Source organism: Crotalus tigris, unplaced genomic scaffold (assembly GCF_016545835.1).
Source record: "Crotalus tigris isolate CLP2741 ecotype Arizona unplaced genomic scaffold, ASM1654583v1 scf7180000020047.836343, whole genome shotgun sequence".
Taxonomy (NCBI): domain Eukaryota; kingdom Metazoa; phylum Chordata; class Lepidosauria; order Squamata; family Viperidae; genus Crotalus; species Crotalus tigris.
In genome coordinates, this window is record NW_024097833.1 from 492906 (window position 1) to 516281 (window position 23376).

The 23376-nt window shown below is 42.8% G+C and overlaps 1 protein-coding gene across 4 annotated transcripts in view; it reads right to left on the bottom strand.

Annotated features, from left to right (window-relative positions):
• RAB28 (RAB28, member RAS oncogene family) overlaps positions 1–23376 on the bottom strand; it is a 197471-nt gene that overhangs the window by 34632 nt on the left and 139463 nt on the right. For 3 of the 4 annotated variants that reach the window (XM_039365351.1, XM_039365349.1, XM_039365348.1), the window contains 2 exons: positions 9205–9308; positions 4393–4470 (listed from right to left, as the gene is read on the bottom strand). In XM_039365351.1, the coding sequence (XP_039221285.1) occupies positions 4393–4470; positions 9205–9308 (182 nt within the window). Of the gene's footprint in view, positions 1–760; positions 2285–4392; positions 4471–9204; positions 9309–23376 lie in introns of those variants that run through there. The other variant, XM_039365350.1, reaches the window with a different exon arrangement.

A 23376-nucleotide genomic window follows, 5' to 3' on the forward strand; every position in this document is an offset into this window, starting at 1 on the left:
GAGGCAGGAACAGCTCTGCGTGTCACCTGTGGCACTTTCGAAAGCCAATAAGAGGGAGTAGCATAGCTAAGGAAAAGGGGAAAAAATGGCGGACTGCGTTGTTTGGCAACCCCCATGAAATGGTCGTTCGACCCCAAATGGGGTCGCGACCCACAGGTTGAGAACCGCTGTCCTAAAGCTTTGCCGTTTTTCGTTGATTTTATGACACTTGATACTTCCTCCACTAGGATATCTGGTATTTCCTCTTTCGTGGGTGTTGTTACTTTTGAATGATCTTGATCTTTGTATAGCTCTGAATAGAATTTTCCAAAATTTCTAACATTTCCTGCTTTGTTCTATCTTCATGTTTTAATGCAAAATCTTTTTGTATTCATAAGCTTGCATTTTGCTCTATTCCTTTGTTTTCTTCACTTGCCTTTTTCAAAAGCTTCATGTTAAACTGACACATTTCTTCTTGGATATGTTTTCTTATGGTCTTGTAAATTTCAACATACTCCAGTTTATTAGTGAAATTTCTACTTTCTTCATTGACCATCATTTTTTCATTAAATCAATAGTTTCACCAGAGATTTTTGACTGGACAAAGTGTTTTTCAGGTAGTGCTATAGATATAACAGATTCAATTATGTTTTTGACTATTTGTTCATTTTGGTCTGTAATGTTCATCTCTTCCAAATCTTGCAATAGAGCAACAAGATTTGAAAGATTAATCTCAAAATTGCTATTCTCATAGCTTATCAATAGCTTATCACTATTTTTGTTTTTTTGTGACATCTATTATCATTTTCATATGCTCTTTTTGATTCTACCTTCACTTTAGCTCGTAACATTCTATGGTCACTTCCAACATTATAACAACCGATGACAGTACAGTTGCAGAATATGGTTTTATCACTTGACATGATGTAGTCAATTTCACTTGTGTACCCAGATGGACTCTTCCATGTCCATTTTCTTCTAGCCTTTTTCTTGTAAAATATGTTCATGATATAAAATCTATTAGTTTGTCACGTCTATTATCTCATTCACAGTTCCATATGGGCCAGTTGCTTTTTCTCCAGTTGTTGTCCTTCCTATTCTTGCATTAAAGTCACCCATTAGTATTTTGTATCAGCATTTTTCTTTATCTTGAATTTAGACCACATCATCATAAAACTATTTGACCTCATTATCACTATAGCTTATTGTTGGCACATAAGCTTGGATGATTTAAAGCTTGTATTGTTTGTTCAATTAAATGAGGCACTGGGCTATTCTGATATTCTTTCAAATGTTACCCTCTTTCAGCTTTTGATTGATGAGAAAACCAACTCTGCCACATCATCCATCCAGTACCTCTAATGTACAGTAAATGAATATTCCTATCAAGTTCAATTAAATTTTCACTTTTGTCGTGTTTTACATAATCCAATGATATCCCAATGCATATTATTGAGTTCAATCAGCAGTTCTTCTAGACAAACATCCATTTCTATTTTTCAAATGTTGACCATTCCTACCATGTTTTCCCGAAAGTAAAACCTACTCTAAAAATAAACCCTAGTTTAATTTTTGGGGATGGGCCTAATATAAGCCCTACCCCAAAAATAAAACCTAGTTTTCAGGCAAGGTGCATGCCTAAAAAATCAAATTAGGGTATGGCGGGGTAGAGCTTACCATTGTAGCCAGGCCTCCCAAGGATCGATACTTGCCTCACCAGAAGAAACAGCTTCATTCTGCAGCTGAGAATGGAGCTTGGCCTGCATTTTGCAGTCAGAGGCGTTTCCGGAAGGTATCTGCAGCCAAGAACCGAGCTATGGATCCATAGCTTGCTTTGCAGTTGCAGATGCCTTCCAGAAAGGCCTTTGACTGTGAAATGCAGGCCAAGCTCCATACTCAGCTGCAGAATGAAGCTGCACCTTTGGCCGCAGAAGAAGTGGGCCAGCTGGGCGGGGCTGTCGGTGCCACTGCTGCGAGGTAAGTGGAAAACACACACACACACACACACACAAACACACACACACACACACACACACACAAATGAATATAAGACCTGGTGCCTCTTTTGGAGGGGGAAAAAAATAAAATAAGACCAGGACTTATTTTTGGGGAAACACAATACGTTTAAAGTTCAAAGGCAGCTTGATTTAACCCGAAGATTCTTGGCACCCTCTGCCTTCAGACAGGTCTTCTTGCTGCCATAGGTAGTTGTCCTAGGTCCTCCAAGGAATGAGGATGTATTGGCACGTGGAAAGAATCTGCCATGCTGGTCCAATGCGGGTTAGCAGATATGATTGGTGTTAGTCTGGGGTATCCATCATAAAATAACAAACAGTACATTCAGAAAGTATTCAGACCTCCTTTGCTTTTGTCAATTTTGTTATGCAGCAGCCTGATTCTAGTTGTTGAAATTTATTTATTTTTCATTAATCTACACCCAGCACCCCATAACAACAAAGTGAAAATAGAATTTTAGAAATGTCTGTAATTTATTTTAAAAAACCCTGAAATATCATATTGGCATAAGTATTCAGACCTTTCACTCAGTACTTTGTTGAAGCACATTTGGCAGCAATTATAGTGTATATACAGCAAATATATATATATATATATATATATATTTGCTGATGTGGTATTTAAACTAAATTTATATATCAATCATTCCATGATCTCTGTAGATGCCTTACACTTAATAAATACATCTTTGCAAGGAGACAAGACTCTCTGGCCTTGAGGTCTCCTGTAGGACAAGCAGTTAATGCCATGAAAAGCAAGAGCAAGTTGTCTGATTTGAATGTGGTTATCTAACCTCGTAAGTTATTTAACCACAATTTTTGAGCAGCTTGCTGGTTCTTACAGTTGAGAAAGGATTTTTAGACTTTTTGGAGAAATTAAATCATTCTTCAAACTATTGTACATATTTAGTAGGCCAGTAATCTATGTTTAAGCCACTGTGTGGCCTAAGATTAAAACAATTTGGACTTTCTAGGTGAATTTAATTAGCAAAACACAAGCTAATGCGTACAGCACTTATACTTATTTTAGGATTATTGCGAAGATTTTGTCCAAATCTTCAGTTTGTTACTTCTGGAAAGTGATCTGTACTGACATTACACAGATCTATTAGAGTTGGGAGATTACGTTATTTAAATGTGTGTGTATGTGTGTGTGTATGTGTATATATATGTATGTATGTATGTATGTATGTGTGTGTGTGTGTGTATATATATATATATATATATATATATATATATATATATATGTGCAAGCATGTACATGTACGGTATGTGTGTGTGTGTGTTCGTACACACATACATTTATTTCAATTCTTTCAATTGTATAGCATACCTAATTCTGAAAATAAGAATAGGGAAAATTATATAAAAATTCTGTGTAAATGAATACATATAATCACGAACAATTCATAGCAGGTAGAAAAATAATTTCTGCTTTCTGTTTTTATTTTTCTTTTGAATTCTAAAGAAATTCAAGATGGCACAGGTCTGCTGACCAAAGGACAAAGGTCTAAAATTTCACTGGGTATTCTCAAGACTTTGGCCACATTAAAAATAAGAAGAAAGTTATTTGATAGCCACAAATCTTATTTTACCCAGGAACGCAAATGGAATGAAAGCAAAAGGCTTCTCCATTTTGGAATGGGGTAACTCGCCATGGCTAACTCACCAAGGGACAACTCACTGCAGGACAATTCTCTAATTCATTTAATTATTTAAAATAATTAAAAATTATTTTAATTTTTGTCATTCATATTTCATTTTGTCCTTCCTTTGGAATCCTTTCTTTAATGATTTTATTCCACCATTTCTTCGATATTAGTGTAACTCTTGTTCTGTAGCGAGTTTTCCTGTGGTGAGTTGGTCATTGCGAGTTGTCCTGCAATGAATTGGCCATGGCAAATTAGCTGGGGTAAGTTGCCCGTGGCGGCTGGAGCAATTTGGCCATAGCAAGTTGTCCTAGACCTTCTCCATTTTATCTTCCTATCAAATCTTTTCAGAACTAAGCAGCCTATGAAGTTGAAGATTCACGCATCAGGGTACTAATCAGTAATGGTCTTCTTTGACAGGGCTAGGCTCTCTTAAAACTTCTATGAATCAGTGACACAAACCAATTCTATTTTAAAATATAAACTTGGATGTCACCAAGTTACATTTTTGTGAAGGTCTGAAACTTGGTGGCCAGGTTTCTTGATGTTCAAAATATTCGGCTATATATTATTGAACTTGGCTACTTACTCTAAGGACTCCAACACAGGAGAACATTTTAATAAGTGATTCTATATGTCTAAGGGAAAATGGTATAGTGTGTAGCAGTCTTCCCACTATGCAACAACAAAAATGTTGAACTTTTACATGTGTGTGTGTGTGTGTGTGTGTAAATAATTAGGATTATCACCTGCAATTGCTCTATTTCTGCTCTGTTTAATTTGACATCAACAAGGTTAGCTGCAATTCCTTGAAAACACAGGAACACCTGTTTAAAAAGATTAAAGACTTAAATGATTAGAAACAGACATCCTAAAGTTATTTCCAACATAGCAAAAAATCACTTTTGAATGACAAATAGTGAGACACGATGGGGAAATTATCTGTATATTTCTGAAATGATTATTTAGCCAAATCTATGCCAAATTTGTCAGAATATTTTCTTTCATAGTTTATTCAGAATATATATCTGAATTATGAACCGATATTTAATTGAGCCTCAATATATTTAGCAAAAATAACTTTTGCATATTTTCTACAGAAACAATGCATAGAAAAGCTGGACACATGTATTTGTTACTTAAAAACCCTATAAAATATCAAGGAATGTAGTTTTCAACAAATCAGGACAACTTTACAATATTTACAGATCTATTTGTAAAGTACTTAGATCAGATGACTTGCTGTATCACTTTATTAAATATAAAATAGGATTCTCTGTGCTGTTAGTTCTGCTACTGTTTGTTGGACTTAGGCTCCTCTTGGATTATTAAGATAGAATAGAATGATAATAGTTTCAGTCAGATGGGAAATGAGCTGAATTATTAATATAAGTAAATAACACAGCCAAAACAGGGCCCCACCAATCCTTATTCTCCCTTAATAAATTTTGAAGCAATGAATTCTTCCTCAATTGTTTTCCAGGTTTTAGCTGAGTCTTTGAATTAATAATACTGATGGTCCTTGACTTACTATAATGGATCCTACCCATTACAATCACAAGTCATGGTGACTGTTAAACAAGGTGCCCACATGATCACTTTGCTTAACAATACCAATCGCTGCTCTCCCTATTGTGGCTGTTAAGTGACTATAAGGGTTACATAGCAGAGCACAGGGTGGCTCAGCTCATGTGTGACCTGCCCCAGGCCTTCCTCATCCAAGGGAACCAATACTTCACTTCCTGCCCCACTAGGCTCCCACAGACCGCATCCTGCTGGGTCTCAAACTCTCCTCCCCACCCATCCCCACAGCTCGCAGGCCAAGAAGCAGAATGGCCACCTCTTTTTCCCAAATTAATTGTAGCTCTTCTCAAAATGGCACCCACTTCCAGGGTGGTGCCATGGAGCCTCTATATAGGAAGACCATGTGGTAGAATGGCTGCTTCCCAAAGGAGATCTACAAAAAAGATAAATGGACCGAGCTGTGATGGGATGTGTGGAGAAGGGTGTGGAACCCAGTGGGGCGGGAAAGAGATCCAAGGCCTATGGCAATTCAGCGGGGTAAAGATATTGGGATAGCAGCCGTAACTTCAGGCAAAAGTCACTAAGTTGCTTCATTCAGTGCCTTTATAACTTTGAATGGTCACTGAATGAATGGTGTAAGTCAAGGATTACCTGTAAACAGACAGAAAAATACAAGTGAAAGTTAAGCAGGAAAAGAAAAAAAATCTGAAAAAGACATAGAAAAAACAATTCAACAGTTGCATACAATAGCGGAACATGAAAAAATAGTAAATTATATAGGATCAGGTTGAAGGCTATATGAATTGGGGACATAGTATTCCAAATGGCAGATTCCATGACAGAGAAGACACACTTCTTGGGACCCACCAGATAGCACTTAATTGATGGTACCCAAATCAAGCTGACTCTGATACTCTGTGGAATGGGGAAAACAAACACCATGGGATAGCCAGTTCCTCATGCCAGAAAAGCCTTATTGGTGACAACCACTAACTTGAATTGTAACTGCAAACAGAAAGAAAAGTGGATAGCTGAAGAGTTAGAAAAACAACTAAATTTCCCAGGCTATTTATCCCAAACAGTAGCTATCTTCAAAGATTCTAATTTTGTAGTAGTAATTTTACTAATATTTTTGTGGAAATTCTTTTGTTTTCATCAATTTTATCTATTCTTACCATTTACTGCAAGATAATCCCCATCACAATTGATAAAGGTTTGAGGACATTTTATCTTCTTATCAAAGTATGGTATAAAAAGTTATAAAACAAAGATCAAGAGACTCCAATTATGCTAGCCTGATTCTGCCAATTGTTACAAATTCAGAGTTACAGTAGTGCTATAAAAGTGCAATAGATAGGGATAGGAATAGGGTAGAGGAATGGAATGGAATGGAATTAATGGAATGGAACAGAATAGAATACCATGTTTTCCCGAAAATAAACATATCCTGAAAATAAGCCCTAGCTTGATTTTTACCTATGCACCTAATATAAGCCCTACCCCAAAAATAAGCCCCGTACAAGGGGGACGAGGCGCATGCGTAAAAATCAAGCTAGGGTGGGGATGGGGGGTGGGAACTGATGAACAAAGTACTCCATGAGCACCTGTATAAGGGGTTTTTGGTGTACTTGGACAATATTCTAATCTACATCGAAGCCAAAGCAGAGCGGCCCTAAAGAAGCTCTGCTCTGCCAAATTATATGCCAAACTGTCAAAATGTGAATTCCACTGAGTAGGATTGACTATTTGGGCTATAGCATTTCATACAAAGGGGTGGACATGGATCCGGAAAAAGTGTGGGCCATCCTGGAGTGGCCCCCTCCCTACACCAGAAAGCAATTATAGAGCATTCTGGGGTTTGCTAAATTTTACAGACAATTTATCCCCTCATTTGCACAGATTGCGCTCCTCATTACAAATCTGCTGCAAATGAAGACAGAAAATAAGCCGAAGCCCAGCCAGCCATTAAAGTGTACTGTAGAACGCCAAGCCACATTCGAACAGCTTAAGACACTTTTTTCCTGTTCTAGAACTATACTTTCGTTCTTTTATCAATTATCAGCAAGATAATTGGACCGATCAGTTGCCGTTTGCTGAAGTGGCCTATAATAATGCAGTGCACTCCAATACCAGTTTCACTCCTTTCCAAGTGCTAATGAACAGACTTTCATCCCTATGCCTGAGCTGCCTGCTAGCAAACCTGCCATTCCCTCCCTTAAGGAATGGGTTCATCAGTTGCAGAACATTTGGTCGGTTGTTAGGAAAATTCTAGATGAAGCCAGGGCAGCATATAAGGCTCAGGCAGATAAAAAAACACATGGAACCGAAGCCTTTCTGAGTGGGGGATAGAGTTTACCTTTCCACCAGGTTTTTGCAATCTCCTGCAACCATCCAAGAAATTAGGACTGAAGTATAATGGCCCTTTCCCTATTAAGTGCATTATAAATCCTGGCACAGTGGAATTTGTTGTTGTTGTTGTTAATTGCGAAGTCGTGTCCGACCCATCGCGACCCCATGGACAACGTTCCTCCAGGTCTTCCTGTCCTCTACCATTTTCTGGAGTCCATTTAAGTTCATACCTACTACTTCAGTGACTCCATCCAGCCATCTCATTCTCTGTCATCCCCTTCTTCTATTGCCCTCAATCTTTCCCAGCATTAGGCCCTTCTCCAGTGAGTCCTTCCTTCTCATTAGGTGGCCGAAGTATTTGAGTTTCAACTTCAGGATCTGGCCTTCTAAAGAGCAGTCGGGATTGATCTCTTCTAGGACTGACTGGTTTGAATGCCTTGCAGTCCAAGAGATTAGAACTCCCTAAGAGCTTACGATAAATCCATCTGGTGTTCCACTGCAGTCTGCTGAAACCTGAGGTCACATCTCTGTTAAGGCCTGTCACTGCTCCTCCTTCACCACCCACTATGGTGGAAGGTGAGCAGCATTTTGAGATCAAGAACATTTTAGACTTTCACAAGCATCACTGTTCTAGTTGCCTGGAAAGATCTTCCTGCCTCGGAAAACAAGTGGGTTTATAAGCAATATGTTAGAGGCCCTAATGTATTTAGGGCTATCCCAATAAACCTGATTGATGTGTTTCATTTTGGTGGCAGAGAGAATGCTTGCTTGGGGAATGTATTTGCCTGTCTCTGCTCTGTCCTCTTTAAAACGTCCTCCCTTTGTGAGAAAGGAATGTGGCTTGAAAACATCTGCCTTATCTCCAGACAATGAAGCCTGGGACTGCTGGGACATGAAAGCAAGTGAGACCTTGAGATAGGTGCTAAATTACCAGATTCTCAAAACAACCTAGCATCTATGGATTGGCTGGATTTCAACTGGATGGTTGGACACTGGGGGAAGGAGTCCTGAATGGGCATTATGATGTAACTTTTCGCACACAAATTCTTCAGACCTTGCTTTGCTCTATTGCTATCATTAACTCTCAATAAAAGTTCTTTTTGAATGCCTGTTTAAAGAATTGTGCTTTCTTGGGAGATCTAGTTGAGGCAAACTCTTACAATAAAAAAATTGATAAAAGTGAAGGGGTCTGAATACTTTCTGACTGCACTACTCTCTCTCTCCCCCCCCCTCTCTCTCTCACACACACACACTGCTGCCTGATTCTACAATTATTGACATTCATTTTTTTCTCATTAATCTATACTCAGTACCCCATAATGTCAAAATGAAAACAGAATTGTTGAAATGTCTGTAAATTAAAAAGAAAAAACTGAAATATCATTGTGTATGTGTGTCTGTACACACACATACACACAGACACAAGTTAATATGTCCAAAGATCTGTTTGCTTTGATAACAAACATACTTATCACAAGAAGTTTTTTTTTAAAATAACAATGAAACAAAGTATGTTTTTTTTTAAAAAAACTGTCAACTTGGGAGAAGTATAACATCCTAAATATCTAAAATGAACAACCCAGTTCTAAAAGTTGATATTGAATGTGCAATATTGGTACCCAGCTCTGGAGATTCACAAAAATGCAAAATGACAATATTGTTAAAATAACATTATTCATAATACTTACAGAATCGCCGGTCTTCGCTGATACAAAATGATTGCTAGAATGACTTTCCTGGCAAAATTGAAGATGTTTATCAATTTTTACTGTCCGTAGATGTTCCAAATCAACTAAAAAATCAGTGGGGAGAAAAAAATTGTATAATGAAACTTACTTAGCATAAACATCTTTAAAACAGTTTTCCATTTGGTATCATGTATCAATAGTAGATTCCACTTTCTCCTAAAATTAGTCACAAAGAGTTGTTGTCCTTATCTTCATCATCAAGCATCCATGTCTATTATCAGTTGTGGGAATCTTCAATCTCATACATAATCTGCAACCTACTGCTTTATTTATTCCTTTATGGTAGAAACTGACTATACAGCTATTAAGAAAGAAGTATAAGAAAAAACTATTATTTCAATAAATATATTCTATTTGACAATAAACTGGAAAGACTAAGTCACCAAAAACATTTTTTTAATACAGAGAATATTTTTTCTGTGAATTCTCTCATAAAGGATTTGGTTAATTAAAGTTTTAAACTTCAATTTTTGCAATTATACAGGAGTAAATCCCACTGAAAATACATACATACACACACACACACACACACACACACACATCATCTGTAGGCAAATGTCCTTTTAACCTTTTGATTCTACATTTTCTCTGTATTTATCTTGGCTGCTTCTAAAATGTTTTAATGATATTGACATATATTTCATATGTTTATTTTCAATTTTTTTTCAAAAGCAATTCATTTTGAGAATTGGTAAGAATTGATGCCAAAATGAAAAAGAGTAGAAGTGTTTCAAATCTTATTTTGATCATCACAAGAGTTTACAATAACACAGATTTTATTTACTCTTGATAAGAGATCCATGCTACAAAATTCTAAACTTCTAGGTAACTCATATATATATATATATATATATATATATATATATATATATATATATATATATATATACATACACATGTACCAAGTACTTAAATATTTAAAATATATTCCAATTAATACAATATTAATAACATATAATTTTAATATACAATGGGTTATTGTTTATTTATAATATTTAATTTGCTCAACACAATAACTCTGGGTAATGTACACAATAAAAACAACACAATACAATCTAAACAGAGTGCAATCTGGAAATTAACATACCAAACACAATAATTACATTCCCACAGTAGCACACACTTCCTAGTCCAGCACTTGTAAATGCCAACCCAGAAAACCCACAAGATGGCCTGTCAAGACTGATTTGCAGGACCTATATTCTGCTTCACTCGCAGCTTGACAAAGAAAAGGGAGGAGGTGGGATGGAATGCAAGGGTGGGAGGAATTGTATTTGAGCATTGTTGGTTCCCATGAGACAGTACTCCAACTGCTCCAACCCATGGACATATTGAGGAGATGGTCTAGCATGGTTCACTGGTTCACATAATAAAATGAACAGAAGTGATTGCTGAACCTTAGAAAAAGGGGAGGGATTAACTATGCTAGTTGATTTCACTTCATCTGTGTCAATATGGTTTATTCAGTAAAGTTTATACTCTTGGTAAAATAATGTCCCAGGAGTTTCTTTTTCTGGATTCGCCAACAGCCCTAGAAAGGGTGGAGGTTGTTGAGTTCACCCCATCATCCAATGATGATGCAAGAATTCCGACAGCATCACTTAGGAATGCAACAGAGAGCAACACTGACACAGACAACAATCCCTTGGCAAGTTGCCCCATGACACCCATGACCGCAGAACTGGTGGTGACCTCCTCGGGGCATAAGGGAAAACTGGTTGCCCTCTTGGACTTAGGCCATATCAGATACCTGGTCAGCCCTAGTTTAGCTGAGAAGTCTGGTCTGTGACTCAGAGAGCCTGGGGTGCCAGTGACCTTCTGCCAGTTGTCCCCTCACGACATTTGTCACTGAACCAATAGAAATGAGAAGTGGCGCCCATAAAGACCCTAATCTTCATTGTGGCACCAGGCATATTGGGTTTAGGATGGCTTCTGAAGTGGAAGCTCCACGTAAACTGAAAAGGGGGTGTAAGGTCCTGCCTCAGCTAGTTCTCCCAAGAAAGCAGAACTCTTCAAAACTGGCATTATTTGAAAAGGAACGTCTATTGAGAGATAGTGAAAGCAGAAAGGCAAGGCAAGATCTGCATATTTCCCACACAAAAACATTACATTAAACCCCTCTCTTAAAAACCCAAGTGCCCAACTGCCCAGTCTATTTCCAGCCAATCCACAGGTGCGAAGTTGTTATGGGAACTGGAAGTTGAAAGAATGATAAAGCGCTAGTCCCAGGCATTTCATCCTCTTTTCACCAGAGTAGAGATAGGGCAGATGGCCCCAGGCACATTCCTCCCCCCTTTCACACCCAAAGGCATACATCAAAGTGCAAAAGAACAAAACAAAACAAACACATCCCAGAACCCAAAGATTCCTCTCTCCCAACAGAATAAAGATTCCCCCCCTCCCAACAGAATGACAGTATCCCGATAGTGATCTGAGGGGCCTGACCTACCGCTCCCCTTAGAAGAAAGAGAAATCCACCTGGAAGAACAGAAAATAATAAAGTGGAGAAAGAAAATCCATTGATTAATCAGGCTTATCCAGGTAACGTGCACGAAAACGCTTGAGTAACCTAGGGGATCTAACATGTTTCTTGTGAACCCATTAATTTTGGGATGCTAGGGTGCTGAAAGGCCAAGCATTTCCCCCTGTATCCATTTTGCTGCTATACATGTAGGGCAACTAGCCACATAACCCTCGATGACCTTTTTCATAGGCCACCAAAATTGTCTTTTTAACTGGCGTAGGGTCTTTACACACCCGAAGTGTCACACCACCTTTGAGTCATGGCATGTTTGCACAGTCTTTAGTCTCTGGCTGGCCAGAATGTACAGCTCCCCTCCTACCCATGCTAGCCCCTCCCACATGGAGCAGAGGTTTTTATGACTAAGAAACTATTCGTCCTTTTCCATGACTCATTTAAAGACCAGGGTGACATTGTTGTCTGGTGGTGGGATGCCTTTCAATTGTACCCTCTTGATTACTGGGGCTGCTAATTGCTGCACTGGGAGCAGATGTTTATTTTGGCTTTTACACTGTTATATTGCAGCAGCCTAGATAGGGTGTCCGCCAGGAAATTTTTTCCTCCTGGTAAACAGCAGAAGGTAAAATTGAAATGCTGAAAGTGTTGGACCCACAGTACTGGCTTGGTAGACAGCTTCCTTGGGGATTTCAATGCTTCTAGGTTTTTGTGATCAATCCAAACTTGGAAAGAGATTTTACTCCCTTCTAATAAATGAGGAGGCCCACCTTACTGCGTAGGCTTCCTTTTCCCAGACTGCCCAGTGTTGTTTGGTCTCCGTCAACTTTTTTGAAGTGTATGCATAGGGCTGCAGTTGCCCCTTTTTGTTTTCCTAGAGCAGTACAACACCTACGGCCACATTGCTAGCATTGGCCTGAATGACAAATGGTCTCTCTGAGTCTGGATGCCTCAGTACCAGCTCCATAGAAAAAAGTCTTTTCAAATTTTCAAATGCGGCTTGGCATTCCATACTCTGTCATGGTTCCGACTATGAAACACTTCAAAGAACTTCCAGGCATTGTTTATCCTAAAAAGTCTTTATTTTGTGTAACAGAGTGTCAGCACGGCATGGATGGATACCAAGATCTGAATTCCCCTCCTTTGCACATAACATTCCAGCCTATTCTCCTCCTCTATTTTGCAGTCATAAATCATGTTCTCCAATCAGCCTGGGGGGCAAAGGTTCACTTCCATTCTGTAGCCTGCGCAATTACTCTCCTCACACATTCTTTCTCCTCCCCTCCCAGCATCATCTAAGTTAATTCTAAAAATACCAGACAGTTCTGCATATCTTGTCAAAGCAATAATATCCAATATTAGCAGCGTTGACATCCACGCCCCCCCTTACAAAAAGGATCGGTCCTGTATGTAAACAAAAGCATATGTCAGAGATTATCACTTGGTTTCTTGGAGTTTTTCTCATGAAACTTTTTGATGAGTTGGTCAGCCTTCACATTGCTAGATTTCACCCACGTAGCTTCAGACAACGAGTACCTCTTCCGTTGTACTAGGTATTGCAATTTCCCTTTAAAAATTCTAGAGTCAAGAATATGTTTCACTTCATAGTGAGTCTGACCCGGTACCATGAGGGGCCCGGGTGCCTTCTTAGGGGGAAGTCTTAAAGTGGAGCCCCGTCAAGGTTTTAACAAGCTGCAATGGAAGACAGGGTGAATCCACTCTAAAAGTCTAGGGAGTTTCAATTTGATTGTGACGGGGTAAATAATCCTTGCGATGGGGAAAGGCCCCAAGAACTTTGGTCCCAATTTCTTGCTGGACAATTTGAGGCGTAAATATTTAGTTGACAGATAAACCTTTTCCCCAACTTGGAATATTCTTTGGGGAACCCTCTTTTTATCAGCCTGCTATTTATAAGCCTTGGAAGACTTTTTTAACACAGTTTTCGTGTTTCTCCAAACTTCTTCCAAACCCCCTCACCCATTGATCAAGTGTCTGGGAGGCGGAGGGCACTTGAGGGTATTCAGGTATTGGGCTGAACTCTTTTCCTGTGGCTACTCTGAAAGGCGTGTAGCCAGTACTGCTGTGCACACAATTATTGTACACCACCTCTGCGAAAGGGAGGTCAGTCCAGTTTGTCTGTTGGTAGGAAATGTAGCATCTGAGATATTGCTCCACCATTTTGTTAGCGGATTCTGCAGCCCCATTGGTAGTCAGATGAAAAGCAGATGATAAGCCTTGAGATGATCCAATTAATTTAAGAAAACTCCTCCAAAACTTCACTGTGAACTGCACCCCCCTGTCCAAAATTATTCACTTAGGGACACCATGCAGCTGGTAGATATGTTTCAGGAATAATTTGGTTAGTCGTTGGGCAGATGGGAGTCCTTTGCAGGCGATGAAATGAGCCTGCTTCGAGAACAGGTCTATCCCAGTCCAGATAACAGTATTTTCTCCACTTTCAGGTAGGTCTACTATAAAGTCCATAGCTATTTCTTCCCATGGCTGAGAAGGGTCTGCAACTGGCTGCAGTAACCCAGGGCTTTTCCCTGGGATTCTTTTCATTGTGGCACATATGGTACAACTTTTTACATAATTTTCCACATCCCGTGTCAGCCCCGGCCACCAAAATTGCCGGTGGATGAGATATAGACTTTTCACATACCCAAAGTGTCCAGCCTGTTTTACATCATGGCTGTGTTTGAGAACATTAAGACAGAGGGCTTCAGGCAAATACAGTCCCCCCCCCCCCGTAAGCCAAACCATCCTTGCATGTTAGGGAGGTTTTATTATCTTTGAACCATTGATTGGTGGGGAGCTCTTGTTTTATTTTCTTTACCCCAGGGTCATCAGGATTAGGGACTCTGCGAGGTGCGAGTTGAGATAATTGCCTCATTAACCTCATTGCGTTCGCTTTTGTACTGGGGCAATCTCAATAGCGCATCATCTAGGAGGTTTTTTCCTCCCAGTATGTACTTTAGAGTGAAGTTGAAAGGGTTAAAGTACTGTGCCCACCGTACTTGCTTTGGGGACAATTTGCGGGGAGTTTTCAGTGCCTCTAGGTTTTTATGATCTGTCCATACTTCAAATGGCACCTTGCTCCCTTCTAGATAGTGTCACCAGTTCAACAGTCCCCACATAATAGCAAAGGCCTCCTTCTCCCAGACTGCCCATCTTCTCTCATTTTCAGTAAATTTTTTAGAGGCGTAGGCACAGGGTTATAGAACTCCACTTTTGTTCTTTTGCAGTAATACAGCTCTGACTGCCACGTCGCTAGCGTCAGCTTGGATTACAAAGGGTTCCCCTGGGCAGGGGTGCTTTAAGACCAGTTCAGCAGCAAATAGTCTTTTTAAATTCTCAAAAGCTGTTTGACAGCTCATGGTCCATGTAAGTAGCTGTCCAGGTCACGGTTTTCCTCCTCCTTTGCCTGTTTTGAGTATTCTGTAAGGGGTAGGGCAATCTCGGCAAAGGAGGGGATGAATTGATGATAAAAGTTGGCAAAACCTAAAAAAACTCTGAAGCTATTTGCGAGTCTTTGGGGGTTGCCACTCAGTTATAGTTCTCACTTTGGCTGGATCCATTTCAACACCCTCATTAGAAATTCTGTAGCCAAGATAATCTAATTGGGTCTGGTGAAAGTCACATTTCGATAATTTGGCATAAAGCTCGGCATTCAATAGTTTCTTTAATACTTCTCTCACCAGCTTTCTGCGATCAGTCATATTCGTGCTGTATATCTGGATATCATCAAGATACACCAGAACCCCTTTGTACAAGTGAACATGTAGGACCTTATTAATCAACTGCATGAATACGACTGGGGCCCCCTGTAGTCCAAATGGCATGACTTTGAATTGATAGCTCCCCATGGGGCAGTTGAAGGCAGTTTTCCACTCGTCTCTCTCCTTTATTCTCATCCGGTAGTATGCCTCTCTCAGGTCTAATTTAGTGAAGATGCTCCCCTTAGCCAGGTGGGTTAGTAAGTCCTTCAGGAGGGGGAGGAGGTATTTATTTTCCAAACTCACCACATCCAGACCTTTGTAATCCACACAAAGACGAAGAGAACCATCTTTTTTTTCTTTGAATAACACAGGGACTCTCACGGTAGATTTGGCCCGTTCAATGATCCCCCTCGCTAGGTTTTTGTTCACACATCACTGCATCTCCTCCATTTTGAGGGGGGACATAGTGTACATTCTCGGTTGTGGGAGGTTGGCTCCTGGCATCAATTCGATAGAGCAGTCATTGGTTCTGTGAGGGAGCAGGGCATCACATTCTTTTTCACTAAATGCCTCCACTAGGTCCCAGTATTCACTGGGGATGAGTGGTTCACCTAGTGACGGTGAAGCAGCCATGTGCGCTCACTAATTAGGTGGCCTAAAGCGCCCCGCAACGTAGGTTGAATCACTGGGGGGTTTAGGCCCTATAGGTAATTTCACAGTTCTCATTCCTTTCTCCCACCAGATAAACGGTTTCCATTTGTCCAACCAGGCTAGCCCTAGGATCACAACCTCAGTCATTTTTGGGGCCACCAGGAAGTGAATAAACTCCCAGTGCTCACCTATTTCTAGGCTCAGTTAATTGCGTGACAAGAGTCCCTCCCATCAGGGAGCCATTGGCTTGCTCAAACCTCACAGGCTTGGACAGAAGTTTTGCCCGTATGCCCAGTTTCATGGCAAATGGCAAGCTAATGATGCAATGGGAGCATACAGAATTGATTAGCACGTTTAAGTCTATTTGTGCCCCTGACTTAGGGATTATAAGTTTGGCAGGCAGTGAAAAAGGCGGGACGTGTCGACTCACCATCAGGTTGTTCTCTCCTTCACTGTCACTGTCAAAGGAGGGTAGAGCAGGGGAGGGTCCACCTGGAGTCCCAGCGTCCTCCTGTATGGGGGGTGTAATCTGGGCAACAAGTTCCTGCATGACTCAGTTGGATTTTTCTCTCATTACCCATTGGGCAAGTTTCCTTCTCGCCTCTGGTTCCAATCTGCTCTGTAGTCGGGGGTAGAGGACTGGACAGTTTGCTGTTCGATGTCCCTCCTGTCCGCATCGGAAACACTTAATTGACGGGTCTGTAGATGACGTGGGTCTTTCAGCCATCACAGTAGTTGGAGGTTTTCATGGGGGTGATTGCTGTTCGAGTTGCTCTGGCTGCTGCTCGGATTCAGGTGGGGGAGGCTTCTTATAGTGGGCGAGCTGAACGTCTAGCTTCACCGCTGCCTGGTACCATTCTTGCAGCTGATCAGGTACTGCTCGATAGATGCAGGCCTGAGAGAGGTGGTTGTCTAATCCCTCAATGAAGTGATAGATTAGGGGTTGCTCAGGCCAACCCTCTATTTGACCTGCTATCTTGCGAAACTCTCGCACATACTCCAGGGCAGGCTTGCTGGCTTGTTTTATTTTGTGGATTTGTTCTCTTGCTTTGAGACTAATGGATGGGTCCTCAAATCTTTCTCTCAGCCCTAGGAGGAAGAGATGAGGGTCCTTCAATTCAGGGGCTTGCTCATTATATAAATTGCTTAGCCATTCGGATGCTTCTCCCTCTAGGCTGGATGCAATCACATCGACCATGACGCTGGATCTGGGAAGAGATAGGCCCAGTGGTTCAAATGAGAGCACACTTGGTTGAGGAAAAAAATCAGCTTTTCTGGGTCCCCATCGAAGGTTGCTCTGAAAGGTGGTGCAATTATAGGTTGTTGGGGCCCCATTGTGATTGTTGCTGCTGGCCCCATCGTGGCTGCTGGTTCAACGGCTGCTGGGATCCCCCCTGCGCTCGTTGCCCTCCCAGTTGTTGCTGGCCCTATCCTAGTTGCTGATTCATACCCAGAGGTTGCACGTTTAGGGGCTGTGGCCACGCCCCCTGCCGCTGTAGGTCTCTCAGTGGTTGCTGTACATTCGGGGGCGGTGATCAATCTCCTTGGTGTGGTCATCCTCCCACCAGCTGCTGATCTCCTGGCTTCTGCACCACCCTAAGCTGTTGCAAGGCCTCTATTAGCTGTGGCAAGCTCAGAGGCTGCTGACCATCCACATGTGGGGGATGCCAAACTCCCCTTTGCTACAGAGGCCTCAGACTGGGATTCCCTCTCTCTTCAGGGCTGGAGTCACTGGCAGGGGAAGACAAGGTCTGGAAGGCTGTCTGATCTGCAATGGAGGGGCTGTAGGCTCCTCTCTGCAGGAGTTGATTTCTGCTTCTCACCTCTACTTTTCAAATCTTTCCATTGATTCATCCGAACCTTCAGTGGCAGATGATCTGATAGCTCTCCACCAGTCTGTTTTCTCCAACTGGGAATTCTGCTAAAGCTCTTCCTCCCCTGGCATCTTGGCTGTTGCTCCCCCCCCCCCCGGGGTAGCAGCTGATGCCAGGCTGTTTGCTTCAGGCAATTTCCCTTTCTCCATTTCTGAAATCTTCTCCTGAATCTTTGCCACCTTCTCCTAAGTCTAGAGACAGCAGCTGGAGTTCAGGACCCCAGGTCATTTGAAAAGAATTTAGATCTTGGCATGATGTCATGGTTCCAACTAATGAAACACTTCAAAGAACTTCCAGGCATTGTTTATCCTAAAAAGTATTTTGTGTAACAGAGTGTTGGCACGGCATGGATGGATGCCAAGATCTGAATTCCCCTCCCTTGCACATAACATTCCAGCCTATTCCCCTCCTCTATTTTGCAGTCATAAATCACTTTCTCCAATCAGCCTGGGGGGCAACGGTTCACTTCCATTCTGTAGCCCGCGCAATTACTCTCCTCACACATTCTTTCTCCTCCCCTCCCAGCATCATCTACATCAACTCTAAAAATACCAGACAGTTCTGCATATTTTGTCCAAGCAATAATATCCAATATTAGCAGCGTTGACATAGTCCACTTTAGTGGCTGGTTAGGTTTCGGCTTATCCACCCCTTCTTTTCAAAAAATTTGTAATGGGAAATGCAGTCTGCACAAAGGAGGCCTATGCAAACTGGCAAAGCCCAAGAAGCTTTGCAGTTGCTTCCTGGTGCATGGGGTTTCCCATTCTAAAATGGCTCATACATTCTCTGGTTCATTTCCACCTCCTCATGCAAGATCTGGTAGACTAGATCAGTGATGGTGAAACTTTTAGAGACCAAGTGCCCAAGCTGTAACTCAAAACCCACTTATGTATTGTCGGGTGCCAGGTGGGCGTGGCCCATTGAGTGGGCATGGCCTATTGAGTGTGTGTGGCTTCGGTGGTAATGGCAGACTGGGTGGGACTAAAAAGTTCAATCAATCAATTCCAACTTTGCGAGATTTTTTTTCCCCGCAAGAAGTTGAAATTGATTGATTGATTGAACCTCTTTTTTTGCACACTGCGGCGGAGGCCTAAAGCGAAAAGGTTTTATAAAACTCAGCTGAAGATCTAGGTTTTTTTTGAAAGTTTGGCATAAGCTTTATTGCAACGATTTTGTTTAGGGCCACTGTCAGAACCCATCTTATACTTGAATGGGGGAGATCTATTTTATTTCTTTCTATTCCTTGCTAATGGTTCTGCCATTCTCCTGAAGAGAAGGGGGCAAGATGTTTTGGGCTGTCTTTTTGTTTCTCTGTCTCACTACAATGTATCTTTTCCAGTATTCCTGCATACTTGCTCTTTGAACTGTCTCTCCCTTGATGTTACCTTGGGGTGAGAAATGAATGTGTCTCCGGTCATCTGGCTTATCTCTCGCTATGGAAGGGAAGGTGTGAAGATCCAACATCATTGCGAGCCTGGGAATGGCTTGTGTTATCAGCTCCTTTTCCACAGCGGACTTAACACCTGAGGATTGGCTTTTTCAAACTGGCCGGACAAACTATTGGGAAACCCTCAGATCCTGCCTATCATGCCTGCTATCAGCTTCTCCTAATAAAAGTTCCTTCTGGAAGAAACTGCTTCCACGAGTCCTGCTTTCTTAGGATGATGATCAATTTTACATGTTCAGTTTTTGTTTCAGCGTAGATTAATATATTGCCAGGTACACCAAAACTCCTTTATACAGGCTCATATAGCACTTCGTTTATCAGTTGCATAAACATTGCAGGTGCTCCTTGTAATCCAAATGGGAGCACCTTAAATTGAAAGCAACCGAGGGGGCGGTTAAAGGCAGTTTTCCATTTGTCTTCTTATGTAATTCTGATCCAGTAATAACCCTCCAGTAAATCCAGTTTGGAAAACATCTTCCCCTTAGAGAGGTGGGACAGCATGTCCTTCATGAGTGGGCAAGCTGTACACATTTTCCATGCATACCGTGTTTAGGCCCCATTAATCGACGCAGAGATGAAGAGGGCCATCTTTCTTCTCACAGAACAGCACAAGGGCTGCCACCTTGGGTCTGGCTGACTGGAGAAAACCCTGAGCCAAATTTTTATCTATGAACTGCCACAATTCGTCTAATTAAAGAACCCAATGGTTGTGGTTGTTGGACAGGATTGTCTATTCTTTTGGGAACCTTAAGCACCCATCTTGCTAGTCCACCTGCAGGTTCCATTTTTTTCAGCCAAGCCAACCCTAGGACAAGGGGCCATTCCATGCCAGGTGCCATTATAAAGGTTAGAGTATTGAAGTGGCTCCCCATGGTTAAGCCCAGGGGTTCAGTGATGAAAGTGACTGGGACACCTCCTGCAATGGATCCGTCTAGTTGGCAGAACGTAATTGGGTTCTTTAATCTTCTCACGCGGACCGCCAGTTTTCCCACTATGGAGAGGCTTATTAAGCATCTGATGCACCGGAGTCTAGTAGGGCCTTTAGGGCTACTTTCTCCCCCATGCCTGGGATGGGGCATTGGTCTTACCTGAACGCCTTTTCTCAGTACGGAGATGGATAATCCACCAATGGGTTTTCTCTGTCTGCCTGCTCTTGAGACCAAGTAGCCAAAACTTGACACGCCCCCACTTCCTGTGGAGCCCATTCTTAACGAGGGCGAATTGGCTGAAGATTGGCAAGGTATTGGCTCTCAGCTCCCTACTAGCAGCCTGCTGACCTTGGGATGGGTGTGGATTATCCATCTCCATACTGAGAAAAGGCGTTCAGGTAAGACCAACGCCCCTTCTCCAGTACAGGAGATGGATAATCCACCAATGGGACATACCAAAGCCTCACTGTCCCGAGGGGTGGGAGACAGATAAGGCCGGTAGATTGATCTCTGAGACAACTTGCTGGAGGACCCTCCTACCAAAGGAGGCATTCGCCGATGCAAAGCGATCTATCTTGTAGTGGTGTATAAACGGGGAAGGCGAGGACCATGTTGCGGCCCTGCAAACTTCCTCGATTGACGCCTGGATGCCCCATGCCGCCGAAGTTGCAGCGCTTCAGGTGGACTGGGCAGTGAGATGACTTGGGAGCGGCAGGGATGATATTTTGTACGCTTCTGCGATACAGCTTCGGATACACCTTCCAATGGTGCCGGCGGAAACTTTCCGCCCCAAGGTGCCTGTTTGGAAGGACACAAATAGGGCCTCCAACTTGCGGAAAGGTTCTGTACATTTTATATAGCGCCGCAAGGCTCTGCAGACGTCCAATGTATGCCATTGCTGCTCCCAGTCATGTGTTGGATTTGGGCAGAAGTTTGGGAGAATTACTTCCTGTGTCCTGTGAAAAAGTGAATTCACCTTCGGTATGAAGGAGGGATCTAACCTAAGGACCACCCTGTCATTGTGAAAAATGCATAGGTCATTTCTGACTGACAGTGCGGCCAGTTCCGAGATTTGTCTGGCCGATGGGATGGCAATCAGGAACGCCACCTTTAGTGACAGGTATCGCAAGGAAACGGTCGCCAATGGCTCAAATGGTGACCGAATGAGCGCGTGAAGGACTCGCGGTAGTTCCCAGGACAGATACCTGGGAACTACGGGAGGCCTGGTGTTATGGGCGCCCTTAATAAAGGGATAGTGATCCTGGGACGGTGGGCTAAGGGCATCGAGTCCGTGCAGGTGATGAGGGTGGATAGGGCTGCCACTTGCCTGCGGATGGTTGCGGGGGCAAGACCTCTGTCCAGCCCCTCCAAGAGGTAATCTACTATCTGAGGGATATAGAGTTTGTGAATGTCCAACTGCCGTTTCCTGCACCAAAGGCAAAAATTTTTCCAAGTGGAATCATAAATGCGATTTGTTGCTGGACGGCGTGCGGCCTGAATTATGGTAATGGCCCCAGGAGAGAATAGTTCCTGTGCCATTATCCGGCACTCAAGTGCCAGATGGTCAGTTGTAACCATTGGGGTTCCGGGTCACGAATGGTTCCCTGGTGTAAGGACACTTGATGAGGGGGAATGTTCCATGGGGGCGACTGAGACAGGTTCATCAGGTCGGCGAACCACGGTCTCTGTGGCCAATATGGTGCTACTAGGATCACTTCTGCCCGCTCGTGTATCAGCTTGCGGATCACCACCGGTATGAGTGGGAGTGGGGGAAAGGCATAAAGTAGGCCCTGGGGCCACTGAGTTCTTAGGGCGTCCGTCCCCTCTGCTCGCGGGTTGAAGTAGCGAGAGTAAAATCTGGAAAGCTGGGCATTGTCTGATGATGCAAACAGATCGAGGATCGGGTACCCGAACCTGTGGGAGATGTCTAGGAACAAGTCCGGGTGTAGCCCACACTCTGAAGGGTCCACTGTGGTGCAACTTAGGAAGTCCGCTTGCTGGTTGACCCCCGATATGTGTTCTGCTTTTAGCGACTTCAGATTGTACTCTACCCAGCTGAATAGCAGTCGTGCCTCTGTCATTAGGGTTTTTGATCTGCTCTGCCCCTGCCGATTGATGTGCGCCTTGGCTGCTACGTTGTCTGTTAAGACTAGAACGTGGCGGCCTCTGATTCTGTATTTTAAGTGTTGCAGGGCTAGGTGGATAGCCCTGAGTTCTAGCCAGTTGATGTTGTTTCTCAGATCCGCAGCGGACCATCGTCCCTGCACAAATTGAGAGTCCAGATGGGCTCCCCAACCATACAGACTGGCGTCTGTAGTGATGGTAACCCTGTCTGGTTCCTTGAAGGGTGACCCCTTGGTCACGGCCTGAGAGCACCACCAGCATAGCGCCCTGCGGATTTGTGGTGGGGCCCTGACTAGGTGATTGGATGCACTGGTATTCTGCCATTGGTAAGGGAGCAGAAACCACTGTAGGTCCCGTAGATGAAACCTGGCCCAGGGCACTATGGCTATGGCCGATACCATCTTGCCTAATAATTGGGAAAGTGTTACTATTGGGACTGAGCAATGTCTGTACACCCGGCGAGCCAGTTCCCTGATGCCGGCCACCCGCTCCTGGGAGAGATAGACCATGCAGCTTGTTGTGTCTATCGTGGGCCCCAGATATAGCAGCCTGGACGAGGGAACTGTCTGGCTCTTTTGGAAGTTTACTGAGAATCTGTGTAATTGGAGGACACGAATGACGGTCCTTACGTCTGCCAGGGCTGTCTGTAGGGATGTTGCTTGAATTAGTATGTCGTCTAGGTAACATTGGACGTGTATTGGAATTTTCCTCAGTTTGGCGGCTACCACTGCTAGTATCTTGGGAAATACCCTGGGTGCCGAGGACAGACCGAAGGGGAGAGCTCTGTATTGGAAGTGTTTTCCCCCGTAACAAAAACGTAGGAACCGACGGTGGTTTGGGTGGATGGGGATGTGAAGGTAGGCTTCCGTGAGGTCTATCAATGCCAGGAAGT